The 24236-nt window shown below is 48.2% G+C and overlaps 1 protein-coding gene across 1 annotated transcript in view; it reads right to left on the bottom strand.

Moving 5' to 3' along the window:
- CYTH2 (cytohesin 2) overlaps positions 1-23706 on the bottom strand; it is a 299904-nt gene extending 276198 nt beyond the window's left edge. Inside the window, exon 1 of the mRNA XM_086930339.1 lies at positions 23457-23706. Coding sequence (XP_086786465.1) covers positions 23457-23475 — 19 coding nt within the window. The 5' untranslated portion in view covers positions 23476-23706. The remainder of the gene's footprint in view (positions 1-23456) is intronic.
- Positions 23707-24236: the final 530 nt, after the last annotated feature.

Here is a 24236-nt window from a genome sequence, read left to right as displayed (position 1 = left end):
CTATGATTGTTATGTTTCATTATTGGCAAGTTGTTATATTTTTGTAGTGGTGATTTTCATTACAATCCTGGGGCTCGATCTGCAAAAAGCAGGAGCAAAATCAGATTTCAAAAAACCTAATGCTTTAGATTTTTGTTTTGGTCAGCCCTGTTTGGTGCTAAAATGTGGAAATGATTAACATAAATAATGATACGTTCAAAACGTAGGAAACAAAAATAGGCCAGTGGGTTGGTACACACCATAACAGTCCATACATAAAACAGTATCTTGTGACCCTGTTTTCATTCCTCTGTCGCCTGCTTGTGACCCTGTTTTCGTGCCTCTGTTGCCTGCTTGTGACTCTGTTGCCTGCTTGTGACCCTGTTCTCGTGCCTCTGTTGCCTGCTTGTGACCCTGTTTTCGTGCCTCTGTTGCCTGCTTGTGACCCTGTTTACGTGCCTCTGTTGCCTGCAATGTGTGGGGGCTCGCAGTGTGTGTGGGGGCTCGCAGTGTGTGTGGGGGGGCTCGCAGTGTGTGGGGGCTCTGTGTGGCTGTGTGTGTGGGGGGCTCTGTGTGGGTGTGTGTGTGGGGGCTCTGTGTGGGTGTGTGTGTGGGGGGGGCTGTGTGTGTGTGGGGGGGGCTCTGTGTGGGTGTTTGTGTGTGGCATTTGCGAGAGATTAAGCTATTGGCATTGTAAATGACAATGCCATTTATTTATGTTAAAAAAAACATAAATAAAAATAATGTCATGAGCAATGCCAATAGCTCTAACTTTAACAAAGGCAAAACCATTGCATTGTAAATGCTTGTTTTTTATTGTTGGAGTAGGGTGCATCATGTAAAGTTGATGTGGGGGAGGGAAGGGAAGCTTGGAACAAACGTCCGCTCACCCAAGCTAGTAAATAGTCTCCAAACTCTAGCGCTCGTGTACAGCAGATTGTTCAAATAACATCTATTTAGAAAGGGCCTGTGGCTATCCGTTATGCTGCAGCTGCACTCTGCCTGGCTGCCATCTCCACCCTTCCTCCCTTACACACATGTATGCCCATGGACTTTTCTTTTACAAATCAGCAATGATCAACTGTAACACTGACTTGGTATGCTATGAAAATGTGCTTTTACTGGTGCAGTCACGTTGCTCAAATGGATGCAATTTCAGATATTTATGTTTCCCTCTTCTTCCTTGCTTGATTTGTGTCACTCAGTCGTTGAAAATTATGAAACTGTCACACATCGTTATTTTAAATAAAATTGCAATGGGGCAAGATGTGCCTATACTTCTGTATTGTAAAGAAACATCTCTGGGGTTTTCATCAAGGCCCGTAGGAACAGAGGAAGGGAGAAACAAACTCGGTGTGCCCAAATATAGACAACAAAAACAAGGAACACAGTGCCTTCTGCTGTTCAAAGAGATTTTCATTTTTACATTATTACAAAAACGCCTGCACTCACAAGGGAATCACTAATTCACTCTTAGGCAGCCACTTGACAACAGAAGCACACAAGAGCAAAGACGTTTTTTTTTCAGGAAGCAAAGCAAGAATGCCTCATCCTCACAGAATCTGTCCACACAGCACAGAGAAAAAACACACATGCAACCAGAGTCTCGCACCACAAACACATGAAGGGAGTGAACAAATGTAATATTTTGTGAGAGGCTGATAATAAAGCTTTTGAAGAACTTCACTTTAGTTTTGCAGGTGATGCGCACGCAGGGTATTGCTTTCTTCAGGACACTGGTGCCTTCTTGCTTTGATTCTAGTTGCACCACTATACTGCTATCTAATATGGGTTATTTACATTGGTTTCACTTGGGTGTTTAACTCACCCCCTCCCGTGCCCTAGCCCTACCAATTTTTATTTGCAGCAGCCGCCACTAGAACCAGGGCAACAAAATGGACTGGCGATCAAGACCTTGCCACCATTGTCAGTAACTGTGCACTGTTTGAGGAGACAGTCCTATATTTTGCAGTCTCTATTTCCCATTGTTTATCCAATGTGAAAAGCCATTTAAATGTTATTTTGAGGACTCTATTTAATTTGATGTCATTTGGATTTACATCTTTTCTATGTTTCCGCAAAAGAACTGCAGGCTTGAGAGACTGCTTCCTTTCTCAAAGCCACTGGCACAGTAGCTCAACTATTCTATGTGCTCTTTGAATTTGAGGCATTATGGGTAGGAACCACACTAGGTGCTTGCAGGGCCAGCTTTAGAGTTAAGGGCGCATGATGCAAAAATATTTTTGGGCACGCCCAATAACCTCCATCTCCACGGATTTCCTCACTACCACCTTCCATAGTGTCACTCAACTCTCCACAGTCCATTTTGTGCATGCATTGCTTTCGTTTTATATTTCTACTCATACCAACCATAGGGTGTCAGAGCACTTTGCATCACATATATGTTATACACAGTGCTTAATTTGTGTAAAAAACCCAACCAAATAGGTGCTGGTGTCCAGAGCTCTGCTCAAAAGCCCAAAGCCAGCAATAGTACATGTTAGTTTTGTAATCTGGCATGCCTTTAATCCACTACCAGTCACACCCTGCAACTTTCTCACCTTTGCAGTTTCCTGCTTTCCCCCTCTGAGACTTTTTTTCTGTTATTCTTTTCCTCTTTCTTCCCCTTTGTGTATTTGTTTATTCCTCTCTTTCTCTAAGTAAATGTGCGATGGGGAAAAATAAGTGACGGCCACCAAAAATGAGTGCCGGTGGAACCTAAAGACAACCACCGGATTACTTTGAGCACTGGTTACTCGGAGGCAATGAATCTTATGTGTATAAAGCATTCTATAGGAAATGTTACACAAAACCGTTGTGTTATCTGCATGGTGTGCATTCTTTGCAGCAGGCATATTAACACTCTGCACTACATTAGGAGTCAAAAATGCCACTAGACAAAACTTCATCTCTCTCTTCAGCAGAAAGATTAATCACCTGCGTTATCTTGACATTTTTATTGCTGCCTGAAAACTGCTAGGCAGCGAGGAAACAGCAAGTACTTTCCACCCCATAAAATTGAAGGGGAGGGATGTGGTTTTATAGCCGGAGCGGTTTACTTTTTAAGTGGGGAGCCGGGTTTGAATCCATCAAGTGATCTTGGACGAAATAATGTAATTTATCCATGAGTAACGAAAACCAATCTGACCCTGTGTAATGTAACTAGTGCTCATATAACCTCTTCGCTGCGGATGACGAGCTCAGCTCGTCATCCGCCACGGTGGTCGTGTGCGGGACGCGGCTTTTCGAAAATTGCCGCACACAGCGGGAAAAGCCGCCGCAGCGATGCGGTTAAAGTGGTCCAGTGATCAGAAGTTTGCACAATGTAAAACAGTGAAAACATTTTTTTTTTAAAGTAATTTATTGACATTCATGTTTCCCAATATATCAAGGTGGTGTCTTAACCGATGGAGTCTTAGCCTGGGCATATGAAAGTTTTATATTTTGAATACAACATTTTTAAAAAGGTACAGTGTGGCGGTACAGACTATCCTAGTAGCCCTCCTTATCCCTTTTATAGATGCTATTCAGCAGCACACATTATATGGACAATTTTTGATGCTGTAGAATTCTTTTTCCCATGTGTTTTTTTTGCTCTGGCCTTTCATCTGCAATATAGTACAGGCCTAAGAGCAAAGACCAAGACTCCATGAAAATTATGTGCAGCCTCTTGAGCCGGTAAGAGATGTGCCCGCTCAATAACCATGATTAAGACTTCTGGATTTGATAATCAAAAGGTAGTGCAAGTTTCGCATAGCGGCGGTCTGTGGGTCATAAAAAAAAATACAAATATATGCTCATCCAATCCTTCGCCTCTCTGCAGAGGAAGGAACTGCATATGTTTGAATACTGGCAAGGCAAAAGTGAAGGAAACTTGTCGCTTACAGGAGAGTGAGTGTGTTGGTTATGGGAGATATTGAAGTGAAGGAGCTCCAAGGAAGTACATTCAAGATCAATTTAACAAACTTGAAAGAATGGAAAGCAAACGTTGCCCTGCCACAAATCAAAATCTTAACTTGGAGATCATGGCAATCTTACCAGCCGTCAGGACTTGAAACTAATAACTTGCAGATCATGGCATACTTTATTTCCCCTTAAGATAAGGCAGCAGGTAACTTCTAGGCATGTCATTCTCTCCCTTGCCAATCACTAGGATTTTGAACTCAGGGGAGCCTTCATGATGTCTCATGCAAAACATATTAAGAACATGCAAGTAATATTTCTTTAACATTTTCTCTTCATTGCAAGGGAAAACGCTTTTTGATCGCTAGGCAGAGGACTCCTATTCAAGCAGCAGGAACATCAGAGGAAGTGAATAAGAAGGAATGCTTTTGTTTTTGAGTGGGTGCTAGGAGCAGTACTGCAGTTTGCCCTCACGAACCTTTGAACAAGTAACTTGCAGAGCCTCAACATATACATACTGCAGCAATTATGGAAGCACCCAAGTAAAGCCTGGATGAGCTGGAATTACTTTTTATCCACTTATCATAAAATTATTTTTAATCCATATTTAGCATTTATAATAAAAGAAGAATTTTTGTGAAATTTTTGTACCTCATGAAGCTGTAAAATTGTAGCCATGTACTATTCATTAACATGAAGCTTCGGAATTTTGTATCTTAGGTTAAGCACACATTTGACATGGACCTTTTCCTGCTGCCAAAAGATGGGAGAGTGGTCAAGCGAAAGGCTGAAACAGAAACAGATGGAGAGAGAAAAGCTGCAAAAACACGGAAATATAATGCCTCCTATTTGGACTTTGGGTTCAAATGCATTGTTGTTAGTGGAGAAAGTAGACCGCAGTGTGAGGTTTGTGGCGTGATCTTAGCTAATGACAGCTTGAAACCAACAAAAATGAGGTCACTTTGAAACGAAACATGGGTCTGGCAGGAAAGAGCAGAGATATTTTTGCCAGGAAGTTGCAGGACATAACTCAGCAGAAAGAAGCTGTGAAACATGTGGCAAATACTCCAGCAAATGCATTAAAAGCTTCATACCAAGTAGCATACCACATTGCTAAAAACAAAAGACCCTTTGTAGATGGAGAAAAAGTGATTCTCCCAGCATTGCTCGACGTGGCTAGGACAATGCTTGAAGAAAAAGCAGCAGAGAAATTCAAAAGCATACCCATCTCAGACACAAAAGTTTGCCGCCGCATCTCTGACATGACAGAAGATATCCAGGGACAGCTCATAGCCCGGTTGAAATCAAGTTTGTTTGATGTGCAATTAGATGAAGCAACTGATGTGCCAAAGGATGCCCGCTTAATTGCTTATGTTCGATACGGTTATGAAACCCTACTATTGGAAGATTATTTATTTTGCAGGCCAATCAAGGGGCGAGCAACAGGTTCTGATTGGTTTGACATTATCAACGACTTCTTGAATATCCATGGCTTAAAATGGGAAAAATGTAGGAATCTGTACAGACGGTGCTCCTTCAATGTGTGGTGCTAAGGCTGGCCTAAAAGCTAACGTGTTGAAACTGGCTCCACATATTCTGTGGACCCACTGTATGATACACCGGGAAGCCCTTGCTGTTCGAAACATGGACAGTGAACTTGAAGATGTGCTTAATTCTGCCATAAAAATTGTGAATTTTTTAAGACCCATCCCACAAGAGCTCGTCTTTTTGCAATTTTATTTGCAGAAATGGGAGCGGAGCATGATGGCTTGCCGTTTCATACAGAAGTGCGTGGTTATCCCGGGGGAAAGTGCGGACTCGCACCTTTGAATTAAGGAATGAAGTACGGCAGTTTCTTCTGTGTTTGGTCCCTGACAAAGCAGAACAGCTATGCAAACCCTGCTGCTGGCTTTTGCTTTTAGCATACCTTGCTGACATTGTCGAGAAATTAAATTCCTTGAATCGGACTCTGCAAGGAGCTGAAATCACTTCTTTTACCATGAACAAAAGAATAACTGCATTTAAGAAGAAGCTGGAATTATGGAGAAGACTAGTGGAAGAGGGCGTGTTTGAGTGGTTTCCATGTAGTAGATGCTCTTGAGGAGATTGAATATGAACTTCCAGGTGTTGGTGAGATAATAAAAAATAAAAATCACCTGATGTCTCTCAGGAACAGTTTAGAAAAGTATTTTCCTGAGGACAGCGATCCCTTCAATGACTGGGTCTTTCAACCATTTCTGGCAGAGGTGGGGAGCCATCTCCCGATTCGCATGCAGGAAGAACTGATTGATCTCCAAAGTGACCGCACTGCAGATGCAATTCAGCAAAGTCTCATTGGGAGAGTTTGGGCTGAAAATGTCTGCAGAACAATCAGCGTTGAGAGAAACTGCTATCAAAACTCTCTTGCCTTTCAGCTCGTCCTATTTATGTGAGGTTGAGGTCTCAGCACTTGTAGTGTTAAAGACTAAGTACCGGTCAAGATTAGATGTGGAGCACAACCCGAGGATGGCAGTAGCAAAAATCCATCCACAGATTGACCGTCTCTGTGGCGAAAAACAGGCCCACCGATCGCATTAATGTTAGTGGTGTTATTATCAATCTATGTCAAATCATGTGTAATATGTGTAATATGTGTAAAACAAAGCTTCATAGTAAAAACAATTTGCGCACATTTCATCTTGGAAAATTTAGATTTAAACTGTGAAAGAAGCCTCTGTCATTTAACCACACCCACTCACAAACCTGCAGTTTACTAAACCTTCTTCTTGTGCTTAACATTAGTTGCCAGATATGGCTCGTGATATGCGGGTGGCAGTAGATTATATAGTGCACCAGATTCAAGAAATTTCTGTCGGGTGGTGGGGGGACCCAGACATCTAAAACAAAATTTAGCTGGGGGGGGCTCAGCCTACAAAAGTTTGAAGTCCTCTGCTTTAAGGTAATGCGCCGGATCTTGCCCTGGACCAGGAAATGGAGGGTACTCGCCATGCATAGGCATAGGAGTCACCGGATTCGGGCCTGCCGGCGCAGACTGTGTATCCACCGGAATGGATGGCCTTTCGGGTACAGGCACATCTTCCACCGGAACCAAAGAATGCACCGAAGAAGAAGGATTCAGCGCCGGTGACTGCTCTGCAGACCGCGCCAGTGACTGTGCCGGTGAATCCACTGGAGCAACAACTCTCACCGGGGATGGAGAGTGAGATATATAGTTCTTCCGACGTCGATGATCCTTCGAGGTAGACGACTGAGCTTCCTCCGATCGGCGCCGAGAGGCAGGCCTCTTCTTCTGATTCTTGGACTTTGAAACATGACCTGACGTCAACTTCGGCCTGGCCTTCGATGTCCTCCGACCTCTCTTCTCGAACCTTCGCCATAAACAGCTTGGCTTCCCTTTCTTTCAGAGCCTTCGGGTTCATCTTCCTGCAGGAAGAACAATCCTCGACATCATCTTCCGATGACAAACACCATACACAATCGTCGTGTGGATCCGCTGTGGACATATGTCCACCGCACTCTCTGCAAGGCTTAAAACCTGATTTTCAAGACGACATCTTGGAGAAGAGAGAAAAAGAGAAAACAGGATACAACTGGAAACACAAAGTAACAAGCTACGGAGAGTCCTAGAAACCGTTAGCGTCGACGGCGCGGAAAAAAGGTAACTGACGTCATCACGCCGACGAGGCTCTCTTATGGATCCAGTGACGCCAGCGAGGTCGCGAGCGGAATCGTGCCTTAGTGACGTAGTCTACGTCCTGGTCGGCGTGGAGAGCTACAAAAGTTTCCGAATGTTGCTGGCGCAGGGGATATTCACAAGGTGATGTATCCATCAGAAAGGACCCCTGCCTGTACCGGTGTCTCTGTGAGCGCGCCCATCGCTCTGTTACTCTCGCTTTAACGGTCTTTCTCCGTCTGTATTTCTTTTAATATCTCGGAGGCTTACCTTTCCCAGTCTCTATCTGCCTGCCACCCCCATGTATCCCGCCTCTGTCATTCTGCCTGTCACTTTATATCTGCAGCACTCTCCTCTCTTTCTATCTGTCTCTCGCTGTGCTGCTCTTTCCACCTCTTGCTTCTCCGATCTATCTACCTATCTATCGGTCCGTCTGTACACATCTCTTCTCCAGATTTGCACATCCCTCTCTTCCCACCCGTCTATTGTTTCAGCGATCTGTCTCCCCATGTCTTTCTCTGCCTCTCTCCATCAGCGTCCTGTCTGTCTTCTCTCTGTCAGTGTGCCATGTCTGTCTCTCTTTCTCTTCTCCTCAGGGTGCTCGCCTCTGTAGAAAGACAGACCCATACTGTTGCCTCGGGAGACTCCCAGATAGAAGTTGTTGTAGTAACCCAGCCAAAAGATACTCATTGCTTAGATCACTGTTTTCTGGGCAGATTCAGACAGAAGGCTCCAAATGTTCTCAAGAGATTTTAAAACACCAAAGCATTTGCCTACGAAAGCCATGATTTGGCTGTCGAATGTAAAGTTTTCATCAAACCAATTGCCTAGGTTTTTAACCCTAGGCTTTGTTGAATCTAGAGGACTGAGTGGTGCTGGTCACCAGTTGGGAGACCAGAATGAAGGCTGCTTTCCCAGGATAAGACATGGGGCATTTCCAGCAGCCTTTGGGAAAGAGGAATAGATAGACGCTACTTTATCCAAGAAGAGTTTAGCAACAGTCATCTATCCTCCGAGGAGGGAATAGAGATGGAAACTCGGTCCATCGACTAAATAGATTTAACAATAGAGAAAACTTCTCGTGTTGAGTTTGTCACCAGTTTAAGTTTGCTAGCATAAAATTCATGATGTACGTGTCTTATACAGCTATGGTAGAGTTTTAAGGCTTTGGGATAGATATCCTTGCTGGTATTATAAAAATATCTACGCTAATGCACTCACAGCACTTGAAGTTCCTTATTGAGCCAATGCGCAGTAGCTGTGGTTCTACGTGCTATCCTATCAACTGCTTGTGAAATTTGGTCCAATGCCCTAGATATCCAACCTTCTATTTGGGTGTTAGCTATGGTAACACAGTTATCGAGTTTAGGGTGGTTAGTAGGGGTAACCTTAAAGCATTTCCAAGACCTGACCCTCTGTCCATAGACAGAGATATAAAGAAATGTGCACATAGGAGCCAGACATAGAATAGCTTGATGGTCAGACCATAGAAGAGGCATTGGGAGATTAACAACTAAATCACTTGGGTTGGAAAAGATAGGATCGAGTGTATGCCCATACCTGTGTGCTTTGAAGGAAACTAATCGTTGTGGCTGAAGGCCTTTCAGGTCCACAACTAGCGCAGTTAATGTGGGGCACACAGTATCCTCAAAATGAATACCGAGGTTAACTACAACAGTAAATTTAGAGTAGTGCAAAGCTAGAGGGGGCAGAACATCAGCCAGTGATGCAATGAAACTAGAGACTGGTTCCAGTGGACGATAAATCAAGATTCCGGAGATCGAGAAGTTATTAGAGTTGGCCAAGGGAAAAAAAAAAGCTGCCTTACAGCTAGCTCTAGTTAGTTCTGAGAAAGTACATTACAGGGACTGCTTAAAAATGATGGCTATGTACCCATCTCGTTGGGCTTGCCTATCAATTCTCGCTATTGCAGACCATGGTGGGATAGCTAACAAACTATCAGTCTCAAAGTTTCTTGGGAGCCAGGTTTCTGTCACAAAAACTGCAATTGGTGTAGAATCTAAAACAAAAATACGACATTTCAAACTTACGTTTCACAAAGGACAGAAAGTTGAGGTAATAGAAAAGAGCCAAAGGTTAAGCTCGGACGGGCCCACTCACCTTTAGGTTAGAGACTGAAAAGCCCAAAGACATCACACGCCAACGTTGCCATCAGGCTATTGACCTGACTTAGCGCAAGCATGAGGGAGCATAGTTGCTAGCTTCATAGGATCCAAGGATGAATACTGCTATGGGGATGAGGCCTCACAACCAGGGGCTCTATCCCCCAGCACGATCCAGGCGCAGACGAGCTTGTCCTTAGGTGCACCTTTGACACGAACGAGCAGCTTGCATATTTAAGTAGCCTACCTCTAACAGGGGCGTGGCTCAAGCGCGACGACGTCGAAAAATGGGGAGGGCAAAACAACAAAATAGAGCCCTGCAGCTCAGCTCCCTTCTGCAAAAACTTCCCTGTTAAGGAGGAGTACTGGCAAAACCAAGATAACTAAATGAACAGGTAAGAAAGTAAAACATAAAACCATTCGATGGGTAGCCTGACAACAAGATGCATCCGAAAGGTGACTGGAGCTAGTAACTCTGGCACGAATACTCGTTACAAGGAAAGTCAGTCTCAGCTGTATGTGTGCGGCGGCGGGGGCGGTGGGGCTCTGTATGTGTGCGTGCGGCAGAGGGGCTCTGTATGTGTGCATGTGCGCTCGTGCGTGTGCGCATGCGTGCAGGGGGGAGGTGTGGCTGTGTGGTACAGCTTTCCAGGAGAGGAGACAGGAGGTGGCCACAGCAAGCGCGTTCACGTGGCCCGCTCAATTCCCTGCGCGTGGCCAGCTCCTCTCCCCTCTCCTGGAAAGCAGAGTCGCTCACAATAGGTCTCTGGCGAGACCGCGCTTTTGCGCGGTTCAACACCACGAGACCTAAAAACTAGAAACAAACAAATGGCTAGTACAATTCTCTAAGAAATGTGGCCGGACTAATTCCATAGGATGCGTGCAACGTCTCGGAAAAATAGTGTTTTTATTAGAGGCATTCGGTAGATTGAAATGTAATCTGTCAGTATTTAGAAGTAGAAGTGAACAGTTATTGTCATTGCAGCTGTGCATGTAAAATACTGGCATGTGGCATCCCTAGGCAGCTAGCAATAGTCTTTGCCCTTCATAGCTCTCACCCACTCATCTCAAATCTGTCCGTTAGGTTGTGAAAATAATCCCTGCTGGCTGCAATAATCTCGCTTTAATAGCAGATAATTAAACTATCTTGCCAGCCACCGGAAACAGCTTGGGAATAAGCATTTCCAATGGGCGAGTACCGAAGCCTCATGTGAGGCATGGGAGGGTAAAACAGAATAGAGGGTGGGGGTGGGAGTGGTGGAAGAAAAGTTCTGAAGGCGCACCAGTCAAATAGTTATCACTGGAGTGTACTTTGCATCCTGGTACTTATAAAGTTAAAAGTAAATTCTGAGTTGGACAATAAGCTGATAGAGGACAACCTAGGACTTCTAAATCTGAGCCAGAGAATATGCAAAGATAGCTGACCCCTGATTATGTAAAACAGATGCTTCATTTTTCGGTTTCACATGCACAGCGCTTGCATATCTCCTGTATTTATTATTTCTCAAAAGGGGGCTCTTTTCAGTTCCCAATGCCTAATTACAGTGCTCATTCACTTGTGTGTGGAACTTTTTGTTGCTAACTTCTCCTGGCAGCATGCTTTTTTGATACGTCTACTAAAGCTGTTAATACTGTTTAAACCCCATTCACTGTTAAGATAAGATAACATCTCTTCCCACAGAAAAGGCAGATGGCAACTAACAGGATGCTGGTATGCTTGCTTTTTATTACATAGTTGTTTAAAGGAGATATTTTAGCCTTAAAGCGTTTGTGGCATTTCTTATTCATATCTCAGTACCTATCTTTGCACTTTGTAGGCATTATCAGATTGTTTTTTTTCAACTTAATCTATTTAGTCATTATGATCAAATTTTAAATGGTGAGAAAAACACTGCACATTAAAATTAAAGTTAATTTACAAGATCTATGCTATATTTTATTACTAAACAGCCAGCCACAAGTGCAGTTACCTTGCAGACAACAGGGTCATGATTTGAATGGTGCAGCAGGTGCAAAAGAACCGAGCCCAATAGCTATCAGATCTCCTCTACAGACATAATATTGGTATATGTGACTGCTAAACATGCAGTCACAATTGTAGTTACTTTGAAGTTAAAAGTAACTGGATTTGAATAGTGGAGAAGGCGCAGTGGCACCGTTGCCAAATGCTCTAGGGACCCCATTAAACCTAGATTATTGCTAAAATTTTAATTAAACAGGCATCCACACGTGCAGTGACCTTCCAGACAACAGGGTCATGATTAGGGCTCGCCTGCTGATGCGCTTCTGCGCATCGCTGGCGAAGCTCTATTACGGCTTATCCAGTGTTGAACCACCACTGGCGATTCCACTGGCAATTCCTTCAAGTGCATGTGCTTTTTAGGTCATTGCGCAAGCGCAAGCCCTAAAAAGCGCGTGCGCAATGCCACCAGCCGCCTGCCTGCCTGCCTCGCATTACCAGATCAAAGGCAGCCCAGCCCCCCTCCCACAAGCTTCTCAGCGTGTGCTCTGCCTCAGGCCGGCAATTCTCCTCCCCTCGGGCAAACAGATAGCCGCAATAACACCCTCCCTGCTCAGCTTTTTTCTCAATTTCTCCCCGTCTACACTTCCCATTAGGAGCCCTTCCTCCCCCCAGATAATCTATCTCCATAAGAGATAAGCAGCTCTTCCACCATCTCAAACCCGTATTCGTGCACGATTAATGAACCAACAGCGCCACAAAGACACCATTTGTTAAAGCAATGGACCTAGCGGCTCCTCACTATGCATGTTTTTACTTAGAAAATCAGCACAATGCAGCAGTGTGACATCAAGCCAGGTTCATCGACATCACTGCAAAAGTAAAGTTTTTATTCCCCATTTCCTCTTCAAGAAAGTGACTGCGCATCAGCCTCTACGGATCAGAAAGCGGAGCCCCTCCACTGACCGGGCTGCGAGTCAAATGGCCATGTTTCACAAATTATGGTTTTCGTGGTCTTATTCTGGAGTAGCCCTGTTGGCAAGAGAGGAAAGAGCAAGGCTCTGACAGTCAGTCCTCCTCTGCTTCATAGTATGCCGCGCCACTATAGTAAGTTGAACAAGGGATATTATTTGACAGAAAGAGGCAACCTGCATCTATTCACGGAAATACATTGAGCAGTCTACATTTTTATTTTTTAAAGCTACATACAATGCACCATAACTATTCTAGGTCTACAAATGGAAATACATAACAAGCAACAATTTTATTTATTTTTTAAGAGGTGCATACTTAAAAAATTATTACAAAAATTAAACATCAACTAGTAATTAAAAAACCTAGCAATTAAGATATGCCACGTCAAATAATAACTTTTGTCGCCAATTAATTATCAGTGTCTGGAATGGATATGGTCACACCCTCACTCATCCTCAACCCCTCACCCTCACTCACCCTCAACCCCTCACCCTCACTCACCCTCAACACCTCACCCTCAACCCCTCCCTCACGCTCACCCACCCTCACTCACCCTCAACACCTCACCCTCAACACCTCACCCTCACTCACCCTCAACCCCTCACCCCCTCACCCTCAACCCCTCACCCTCAACCCCTCACTCACCCTCTATCACCCTCAACCCCTCACCCTCACTCACCCTCAACCCCTCACTCACCCTCAACCCCTCACTCACCCTCAACCCCTCACCCTCACACCTCACCCTCACTCACCCTCACCCTGACTCACCCTCAACCCCTCACCCCCTCACCCTCACTCACCCTCACTCACCCTCACCCTCACTCACCCTCAACACCTCACCCTCACTCACCCTCAACACCTCACCCTCACTCACCCTCAACCCCTCACTCACCCTCACTCAACCTCAACCCCTCACCCACCCTCACTCACCCTCAAAGCCTCACCCTCACTCACCCTCACCCACCCTCACTCACCCTCAACCCCTCACCCTCAACCCCTCACCCTCACTCACCCTCAAACTCAACATACATACATACATACATACCCTCACTCACCCTCACTCACCCTCAACCACTCACCCTCACTCACCCTCAACCCCTCACCCTCAACACCTCACCCGCACTCACCCTCACTCACCCGCACTCACCCTCACCCTCACTCACCCTCAACCACTCACCCTCAACCACCCTCCCTCACCCTCCCTCACCCTCAACCCCTCACCCTCACTCACCCTCAACCCCTCACTCACCCTCACTCTCACTCATTCTCACTCACCCTCAACCCCTCACCCTCACTCACCCACCCTAACTCACCCTCACCCCCTCACCCTCACTCACCCTCAACCCCTCACCCTCAACCCCTCACCCTCACTCACACTCACCCTCACTCACCCTCACCCTCACTCACCCTCACTCACCCTCCCTCAACCCCTCATCCTCACTCACCCTCACTCACCCTCAACCCCTCACCCTCACTCACCCTCAACCCCTCACTCACCCTCAACCCCTCACCCTCACTCACCCTCAACCCCACCATCACTCACCCTCACTCGCCCTCACTCACCCTCAACCTCACTCACCCTCACCCACCCTCAACCCCTCATCCTCACTCACCCTCACTCACCCTCAACCCCTCACTCACCCTCAACCCCTCACCCTCAACCCCTCACTCACCCTCACTCTCACTCATCCTCTATCACCCTCAACCCCTCACCCTCACTCACCCTCAACCTCACTCCCCCTCAGCCCCTCAACCCCTCACCCTCACCCTCACTCACCCTCACCCTCACCCTCACCCTCAACCCCTCACCCTCAACCCCTCACCCTCAACCCCTCACCCTCAACCCCTCACCCTCAACCCCTCACCCTCCCTCAACCCCTCACTCACCCTCAACCCCTCACTCACTCTCACCCTCACTCACCCTCAACCCCTCACCCTCAACCCCTCACCCTCAACCCCTCACCCTCAACCCCTCACCCTCAACCCCTCACCCTCAACCCCTCACCCTCAACCCCTCACCCTCCCTCAACCCCTCACTCACCCTCAACCCCTCACTCACCCTCACCCACCCTCACCCACCCTCAACCCCTCATCCTCACTCACCCTCACCCTCCCTCAACCCCTCACCCTCACTCACCCTCAACCCCTCACCCTCACTCACCCTCACTCAACCTCAACCCCTCACCCTCAATACCTCACCCTCACTCACCCTCACCCTCACTCAACCCCTCAGCCTCACTCACCCTCAACCCCTCACCCTCAACCCCTCACCCACACCATCACTCACCCTCACTCACCCTCAACCCCTCACTCACCCTCAACCCCTCACCCTCACTCACCCTCAACCCCTCACTCACCCTCAACCCCTCACCCTCAATCCCTCACCCTCAGTCACCCTCAACCCCTCACCCTCAGTCACCCTCAACCCCTCACCCACACCATCACTCACCCTCACTCGCCCTCACTCGCCCTCACTCGCCCTCAACCTCACTCACCCTAAACCCCTCATCCTCACCCTCACTCACCCTCAACCCCTCACCCTCACTCACCCTCAACCCCTCACCCTCACTCAACCCCTCAGCCTCACTCACCCTCAACCCCTCACCCTCACTCACCCTCAACCCCTCAACCCCTCACCCTCAATACCTCACCCTCACTCACACTCACCCTCACTCACCCTCAACCCCTCACCCTCACTCACCCTCAACACCTCACCCTCACGGCCTCACCCTCACTCACCCTCAACACCTCACCCTCAACCCCTCACTCACCCTCACTCTAACTCACCCTCACTCACCCTCAACACCTCACCCTCACTCACCCTCAACACCTCACCCTCACTCACCCTCAACCCATCACCCTAACTCCCCCTCAATCCCTCAACCCCTCACCCAACCTCAACCCCTCACCCTCAATACCTCACCCTCAACCCCTCACCCACACCATCACTCACCCTCACTCACCCTCACACGCCCTCACTCACTCACCCTCACTCACTCACCCTCACACGCCCTCACTCACTCACCCTCACTCACTCACCCTCACTCACTCACCCTCACTCACCCTCACTCAACCTCACTCAACCTCACCCACCCTCAACCCCTCACCCTCACTCACCCTCACCCTCACTCACCCTCACCCTCACTCACCCTCACCCTCACTCACCCTCACCCTCACTCACCCTCAACCCCTCACCCTCACTCACCCTCAACCCCCTCACTCACCCTCAACCCCTCACCCACACCTTCACTCACCCTCACTCCTCACCCTCACTCACCCTCAACCCCTCACCCTCACTCACCCTCAACCCCCTCACTCAACCTCAACCCCTCAGCCTCACTCACCCTCAACCCCTCACCCTCACTCACCCTCAACCCCTCACCCACACCATCACTCACCCTCACTCGCCCTCACTCACCCTCAACCTCACTCACCCTCACCCACCCTCAACCCCTCATCCTCACTCACCCTCACTCACCCTCAACCCCTCACTCACCCTCAACCCCTCACCCTCAACCCCTCACTCACCCTCACTCTCACTCATCCTCTATCACCCTCAACCCCTCACCCTCACTCACCCTCAACCCCTCACCCTCACTCACCCTCAGCCCCTCAACCCCTCACCCTCACTCACCCTCACCCTCACCCTCAACACCTCACCCTCACTCACCCTCAACACCTCACCCTCACTCACCCTCAACCCCTCACTCTCACCCACTCTCACCCTCACCCTCACTCACCCTCACCCTCACTCACCCTCACCCTCAACCCCTCACCCTCAACCCCTCACCCTCACCCTCAACCCCTCACCCTCAACCCCTCACCCTCAACCCCTCACCCTCAACCCCTCACCCTCAACCCCTCACCCTCAACCCCTCACTCACCCTCACCCCCTCACTCACCCTCACCCCCTCACCCTCAACCCCTCACCCTCCCTCAACCCCTCACTCACCCTCAACCCCTCACTCACCCTCAACCCCTCACTCACCCTCAACCCCTCACCCTCAACCCCTCACCCTCCCTCAACCCCTCACTCACCCTCAACCCCTCACTCACCCTCACCCTCACTCACCCTCAACCTCACTCACCCTCAACCTCACTCACCCTCAACCCCTCATCCTCACTCACCCTCACCCTCCCTCAACCCCTCACCCTCAACCCCTCACCCTCACTCAACCTCAACCCCTCACCCTCAATACCTCACCCTCACTCACCCTCACCCTCACTCAACCCCTCAGCCTCACTCACCCTCAACCCCTCACCCTCAACCCCTCACCCACACCATCACTCACCCTCACTCACCCTCACTCACCCTCACCCTCACTCACCCTCACCCACCCTCAACCCCTCATCCTCACTCACCCTCAACCCCTCACCCTCAACCCCTCACCCACACCATCACTCACCCTCACTCACCCTCACTCACCCTCACCCTCACTCACCCTCAACCCCTCACTCACCCTCAACCCCTCACCCTCACTCACCCTCAACCCCTCACTCACCCTCAACCCCTCACCCTCAACCCCTCACCCTCAATCCCTCACCCTCAACCCCTCACCCTCAGTCACCCTCAACCCCCTCACCCTCACTCACCCTCAACCCCTCACCCACACCATCACTCGCCCTCACTCGCCCTCACTCGCCCTCACTCGCCCTCAACCTCACTCACCCTAAACCCCTCATCCTCACCCTCACTCACCCTCAACCCCTCACCCTCACTCACCCTCAACCCCTCACCCTCACTCAACCCCTCAGCCTCACTCACCCTCAACCCCTCACCCTCACTCACCCTCAACCCCTCAACCCCTCACCCTCAATACCTCACCCTCACTCACCCTCACCCTCACTCACCCTCAACCCCTCACCCTCACTCACCCTCAACACCTCACCCTCACTGCCTCACCCTCACTCACCCTCAACACCTCACCCTCAACCCCTCACTCACCCTCACTCTAACTCACCCTCACTCTAACTCACCCTCAACACCTCACCCTCACTCACCCTCAACACCTCACCCTCACTCACCCTCACCCACCCTCAACCCATCACCCTAACTCACCCTCAATCCCTCAACCCCTCACCCAACCTCAACCCCTCACCCTCAATACCTCACCCTCAACCCCTCACCCACACCATCACTCACCCTCTCACCCTCACACGCCCTCACTCACTCACCCTCACTCACCCTCACACGCCCTCACTCACTCACCCTCACTCACTCACCCTTACTCACTCACCCTCACTCAACCTCACCCACCCTCAACCCCTCACCCTCACTCACCCTCACTCACCCTCACCCTCACTCCTCACCCTCACTCACCCTCACCCTCACTCACCCTCAACCCCTCACCCTCACTCACCCTCAACCCCCTCACTCACCCTCAACCCCTCACCCACACCTTCACTCACCTTCACTCGCCCTCACTCGCCCTCACTCACCCTCACCCTCACTACCTCACCCTCAATGCCTCACCCTCACTCACCCTCAACACTTCACCCTCAACCCCTCACTCACCCTCACTCTAACTCACCCTCACTCACCCTCAACACCTCACCCACCCTCAACCCCTCACCCTAACTCACCCTCACCCACCCTCAACCCCTCACCCTCACTCACCCTCAACCCCTCACCCTCAACCCCTCATCCTCACTCACACTCACCCTCACTCACACTCACCCTCACTCACCCTCACCCTCACTCACCCTCACTCAACCTCACTCAACCTCACCCACCCTCAACCCCTCATCCTCACTCACCCTCATCCTCACTCACCCTCAACCCCTCACCCTCACCCTCACTCACCCTCAACCCCTCACCCTCACTCCCTCACCCTCACTCCCTCACCCTCAACCCCTCACCCTCAACCCCTCATCCTCACCCTCACTCACATTCACCCTCACTCACATTCACTCACCCTCACCCACCCTCACTCACCCTCACCCACCCTCAACCCCTCATCCTCACTCACCCTCATCCTCACTCACCCTCATCCTCACTCACCCTCATCCTCACTCACCCTCATCCTCACTCACCCTCATCCTCACTCACCCTCATCCTCACTCACCCTCATCCTCCCTCATCCTCACTCACCCTCACCCTCACTCACCCTCAACACCTCACCCTCACTCACCCTCACCCTCACTCACCCTCACACACCCTCACCCTCACTCACCCTCAATCCCTCACCCTCAACCCCTCACCCTCAACCCCTCACCCTCAACCCCTCACCCTCAACCCCTCACCCTCAACCCCTCACCCTCAACCCCTCACCCTCAACCCCTCACCCTCAACCCCTCACCCTCAACCCCTCACCCTCACTCGCCCTCAACCCCTCGCCCTCACTCGCCCTCACTCGCCCTCACTCAACCTCACCCACCCTCAACCCCTCACTCACCCTCAACCCCTCACTCACCCTCAACCCCACTCACCCTCATCCTCACTCACCCTCATCCTCACTCACCCTCATCCTCACTCACCCTCATCCTCACTCACCCTCATCCTCACTCACCCTCATCCTCACTCACCCTCATCCTCACTCACCCTCATCCCCTCAACACCTCACCCTCATTCACCCTCACTCACCCTCAACCCCTCACCCTCAATCCCTCACCCTCACTCACCCTCAACCCCTCACCCTCACTCACCCTCAACCTCACTCACCCTCACTCACCCTCACCCACCCTCACCCTCACTCACCCTCACTCACCCTCAACCCCTCACCCTCAACCCCTCACCCTCAACCCCTCACTCACCCTCACTCACCCTCAACCCCTCAGCCTCACCCTCACCCACCCTCAACACCTCACCCACTCTCAACCCCTCACCCTCACTCACCCTCACCCTCAACCCCTCACCCTCACTCACCCTCAACCCCTCATCCTCCCTCACCCTCAACCCCTCATCCTCCCTCACCCTCAACCCCTCACCCTCCCTCACCCTCAACCCCTCACCCTCGACCCCTCCCCCTCAACCCCTCACCCTCACTCAGCCTCACTCACCCTCAACACCTCACCCTCACTCACCCTCAACACCTCACCCTCAACCCCTCACCCTCACAACACATATTGTGTTACAATAGGTGTCACATTTGCAAAAGATAAAACTATTGGCATTGTAAATAACAAAGCTATTAATTCGCTATTTTCAAAACAAGCACATAAATAAAAAATGTGTCCTTTACAATACCAATAGCTCAAACTTTCCTAATGCAAGACCTATTGCATTGCTGTGCTTCTCTCCCCTGCTGCACTCTCCTGCTCTCTAGAGATGTGGCCTAACGACAAGAGCTGCCATCTAAGTCACGTAAATACAAAATATGTTGCATTCCAAATGCTATAGGTGTCACATTCGCAAAAGTTATAACTATTGGCATTGTAAATGACAAAGCCATCAATTTAGCAATTTTAAAAACCAACAAATAAATAACATATGTCATTTACAATACCAATAACTCCAACTTTTCTAATGCGAGACCTATTGCATTTCCAATGCTTGTTTGAATGGAGCAGCAGGTGCAGTGACACCGGGCTAAAAAGTTGTCGGAACTCCTCTAAACACCTTATTTTACTACTAAACAGGCAGTCACAATTGCAGTTATCTTGCATATGAACGGGACGTGATTTAAATGGTGCAGCAGGTGCAGTGGCACTGGGGCCAAAAGTTGGCATAACTTCACTAAAACAGCAAATATTGCTATATTTGACTACTAAGCAGTGAGTCGCAAGTGCACTTATTTTGCAGGCAACCGGGTCATAATTTAAATGGTGCAGCAGGTGCAGTGGCACTGGGCCCAAAAGTTGTCAGAACTCCCCAAAACGCCCAATACTGCAAAATGTACTCCTGAAAAATTCAACAGTAAAACTTTTACGGGGAGGGAGGCTGATGAAAGTAAATTTGTAATCGCTCATCAGATTTTAGCAAAATATGAGCAAGCATATTTTGTCATGCATAAATAAAAAGTCGTTTAACTACATCAATTCAAGAACATTTTTTCATATTGTCCATATTAGTTTTATACTGACTCTCTGTTCATTATTATTTTAAATATTTACGTGTATATAAGATGTTTTTACTAAATGATGCCTCGGAGAAATGGTTAACATTGCATAGTAGTTTGGCACAACCTTTTTTTCAAGCTACACATTACATTTTGAAAGCAAACAATCACCAGTCTTGCTGTTAGACTTCTGCAATTATCCACATACAATCGGAGATCATAATTAGAAGCCTCAAATTCTTACATTTTGCAACCATGTTTCCATGCTGAAACTACTGTTAGAAATGCAGGCTGAACTCAAACCATTTCCATTGTGCACTCACCCTAATAAAAAGCTTCGCTGAATCAAAATATGTGCATACTTAAAAAACTTATGCAAATGGATACAAATCATTACTGAGTAGTCAATTCCTTTTCACAAATACATACTGTGGTACAGTAAACCGAGAGCAAAAGGGTTTATGCTTCAGGGAAATGGAGGCCCAATTGTCCAGTGGACAAAAAACATCAAAAGGTGCTGTCCTTAGCCCCAAACAGTACATCGTAAGAATTCCATACCTCCAACATCAATGTTCACCTTGACCACAGGTGTCCAGCATTATTCCAATATATGCCATATTTTCAAGATAAGCGCAATGAAAATGAACTCTATTATAATTAAATGTTGATAAATTCATCCTAAGGATATCCTGAAATTCCAGCACGAACAGTACACTTTGTCGCCTACTTTAGACATTCCTTGCTCAGTCTATGCCGATGGAACGTAATGTGGTTTTCCTCCTCTGAACTTGAACCCTTTCTCACTCAACATGTTAAAACTCTGCACCATAGTCGGGTTATGTGCAGAGGGCGACCCCCTTCACCTATAACAAATTCTACTTCTGAACCTCACCTTTCCTCGGTCTATAACTTGTTCTCCCATTATGAATGTCTCTTCAGTTCCACCCAGAAAGCAGAAGGAACAAGGGACCTTATGTAGTTAAGCCTAGGCTTCCCATCAGACATTCAGCAATCTACAGTGGAGTCCTAGCTGCTTGACAATTAATTTATAGTTTTGCTCAGTGTGAACCTGAGCAATCGGGATATTAGAGCTTTTTGTCAAGCATTACATGCATATACAAATAGAGAGATCGATCATAGAGTTCATAACAGAAAAGTGTATAATTCATATAAAACATCGAAGCTTTACAATAGCCAAAGAACATGTCTGGAGCAAGATTTCGTGAGGAGAGCTATAATAGGGGCCAAATGGTAAGTCAACTTTCACATGCACAATGTCATATTAGAATGGAATATCAAAGGCTTTTCAGAATTCACTGATTGGTTGAACACACATTCTGTGACTAAGCAAATCAATACACATACATTCAGACACCTCTACAGTTATAATTGCAAAAAGAACAATTGATGGACAGAATGCTTAACACTGTCAAACATTCACCCCAATACAGAGATCTGGGCCTAAATCCGTCGTGTCTTTGCTCCTCATGCCATTACAGTACAGTTTAAACCCAGTCATATGCAAATCAGTCTTGACCAACCTCCCCATCGGAATAGTCCATTCCAAACTGTCATCACTCGGCGTTCTACGAACATAACACAAGTTAACAGCATCTTACAGCAATACCAAGGAAGCCCATTAGATACACAGACTTCAATAGTGAATCCCAGGCTACTCTATAGACAAGCATTGGTTCTATAGTGAAACCCAAGCTGCCCATCAGACAGTGTCTACTGTCACATCAAAACTTAGGCTGTGAGACAGTCCGCACTCTCCAGCAAAGCACTCTCCGTGTAGTAACAGCACGAGGTTTTATCCACAGCGAAGCACCGGAGCAAAGGCATCTACAGCAAAACAAAGGCTGCCTTCACAACGTTCAACGTTAAACAAGCAACTTCAACGGAGTGAGGCCGTCTGTCACAGGCTCAGTGCTCCACACAGTAAACAGAGGCTCGAGCATCTTTATAAAACACAGACTGGCTATCGCTCTTCCACCTACAGCGCAGGACTTGCGGGCACTGAGCAAGATTACAATAAACAACATATTAGGCACATGACAACCAGAGAATTATAACAGCGCTCAGTTTTATTACTAAGTTGCAAAATCTTCGTCTGTCTGATATATTCCCCTTAACATCGCAGCAGGGGAAGAACCCATTCGAAAGGCTTGTACGAGGACAATGGGAGTTTTACATGTGCCCACATACTATATTCCAACATGTAAACATGTGATATATGAAATAAAGTAACGTCCAAGTTCAGGAACCCTCACTCAAGCCATCGCGTAATCACTTCTGTACGAAGAGATAACCATTTCAAATTGGAGAACATCTAACGTCATCTTTAACGGCCACCTCTATACTGCATCTCCCAAACTCAACCAAGAGTTACTGGTTTGCATTCTCAGCAGTCGGTTATATCCCTTTAACTGCCCCCCCCCCCCCCCCGATCTCCTAGCCCTGGAATTGAGCAGATGGACGGATGCGTTTCTGCTGTCTCCGCAGCTTGTTGCAGAACACAGCTGCTTGCATTCAACGTCAATTATATATTTTGAAATGGAAAGGACCTCAGTCCAAGCAAAATTATATGCATGTATAAGCGATCACCGTGCACTATATTCCTGTAACTGCACACAGGCTACAGTAAACCCACATAGGCTTCTGAGGCCCCACCCCGGCCCGAAGCATGCCTTCTAAACCTCAGCTTGTGCTAATCCAGGTCACTTAGCAACAACAGACCACATAATGTAAGGGGAATCCCTCCCCCTACAGCGACCTGGAATAATGGAGCGACAGCAGACAGCCCCCCTCCCCCACCGAACCCAGCCCTATGGACGCCTTCTTACCGTAGACTGTCTCTTCCATTGCTGCAAGCGACGAGGGTTAATGGTTCGAAACTGGGCGCGCTTCTCTGGCGCGGAGTCACTTTATGTTTCAGGCACTTCGTACCTAATCACACATTCCCCACCGGCCACACAGGCCGCTCTGTCCTCCTCACCCAGACCATCTCTCGACCTCGCCTACGAGATCACACACGGCCCTTCCCAGCCGAGCCGTCGCCCATCCCTAGCCACACCCTTTTACACACAAATTGCCAATTGAACGTTGCCTTGCACCGTCAGTCAGATGAGAAGGACAGCCCTAACCCCAATCAGAATGCGACTTTCTGAGGCCTTTGTCTTGCGCTTCCTTTATGAGGGCGTTCTTTGGCTAGCCGCTTCTCCAATCAGAGCAGGGTTACGCATGAGGTAAAGAAGAGACGATCCCTGACGCGAAATGTACTCTTAACTAATCAGAACGCTCTGCGTCACTTAAAAGGCCAATGAAAGACAGAGGGAGGAGGGCTAGAGAGGAAAGAGAGTGATTGAAACCGGGACGTTGGGTGTTTTAAAAGCCTCGCACACCGTAAAGGCTGTCTCAAAAATTATTTTACTTTATTTGGTTCCATTATTGCATTGTTTTGGCTTTATGCTCCGCTGCCTTACGCCCACTTCCTAGCTATGCACCTAAAGAGTCTGTTCGTGTTGTTTATTTTTTTTATAAATAATTGTAGAAATCTCTTTTTTAATGGTATTAGGTTTAAACATAAATACTCAAAGTTCACCAAGGCGCATATAGCTCATAAG

The sequence above is a fragment of the Lissotriton vulgaris genome, chromosome 7, assembly GCF_964263255.1.
Source record: "Lissotriton vulgaris chromosome 7, aLisVul1.2, whole genome shotgun sequence".
Lineage (NCBI taxonomy): Eukaryota > Metazoa > Chordata > Amphibia > Caudata > Salamandridae > Lissotriton > Lissotriton vulgaris.
The sequence above is the reverse complement of the archived record's forward strand: the minus strand, read 5'-3'. Positions and strand labels throughout refer to the sequence as shown.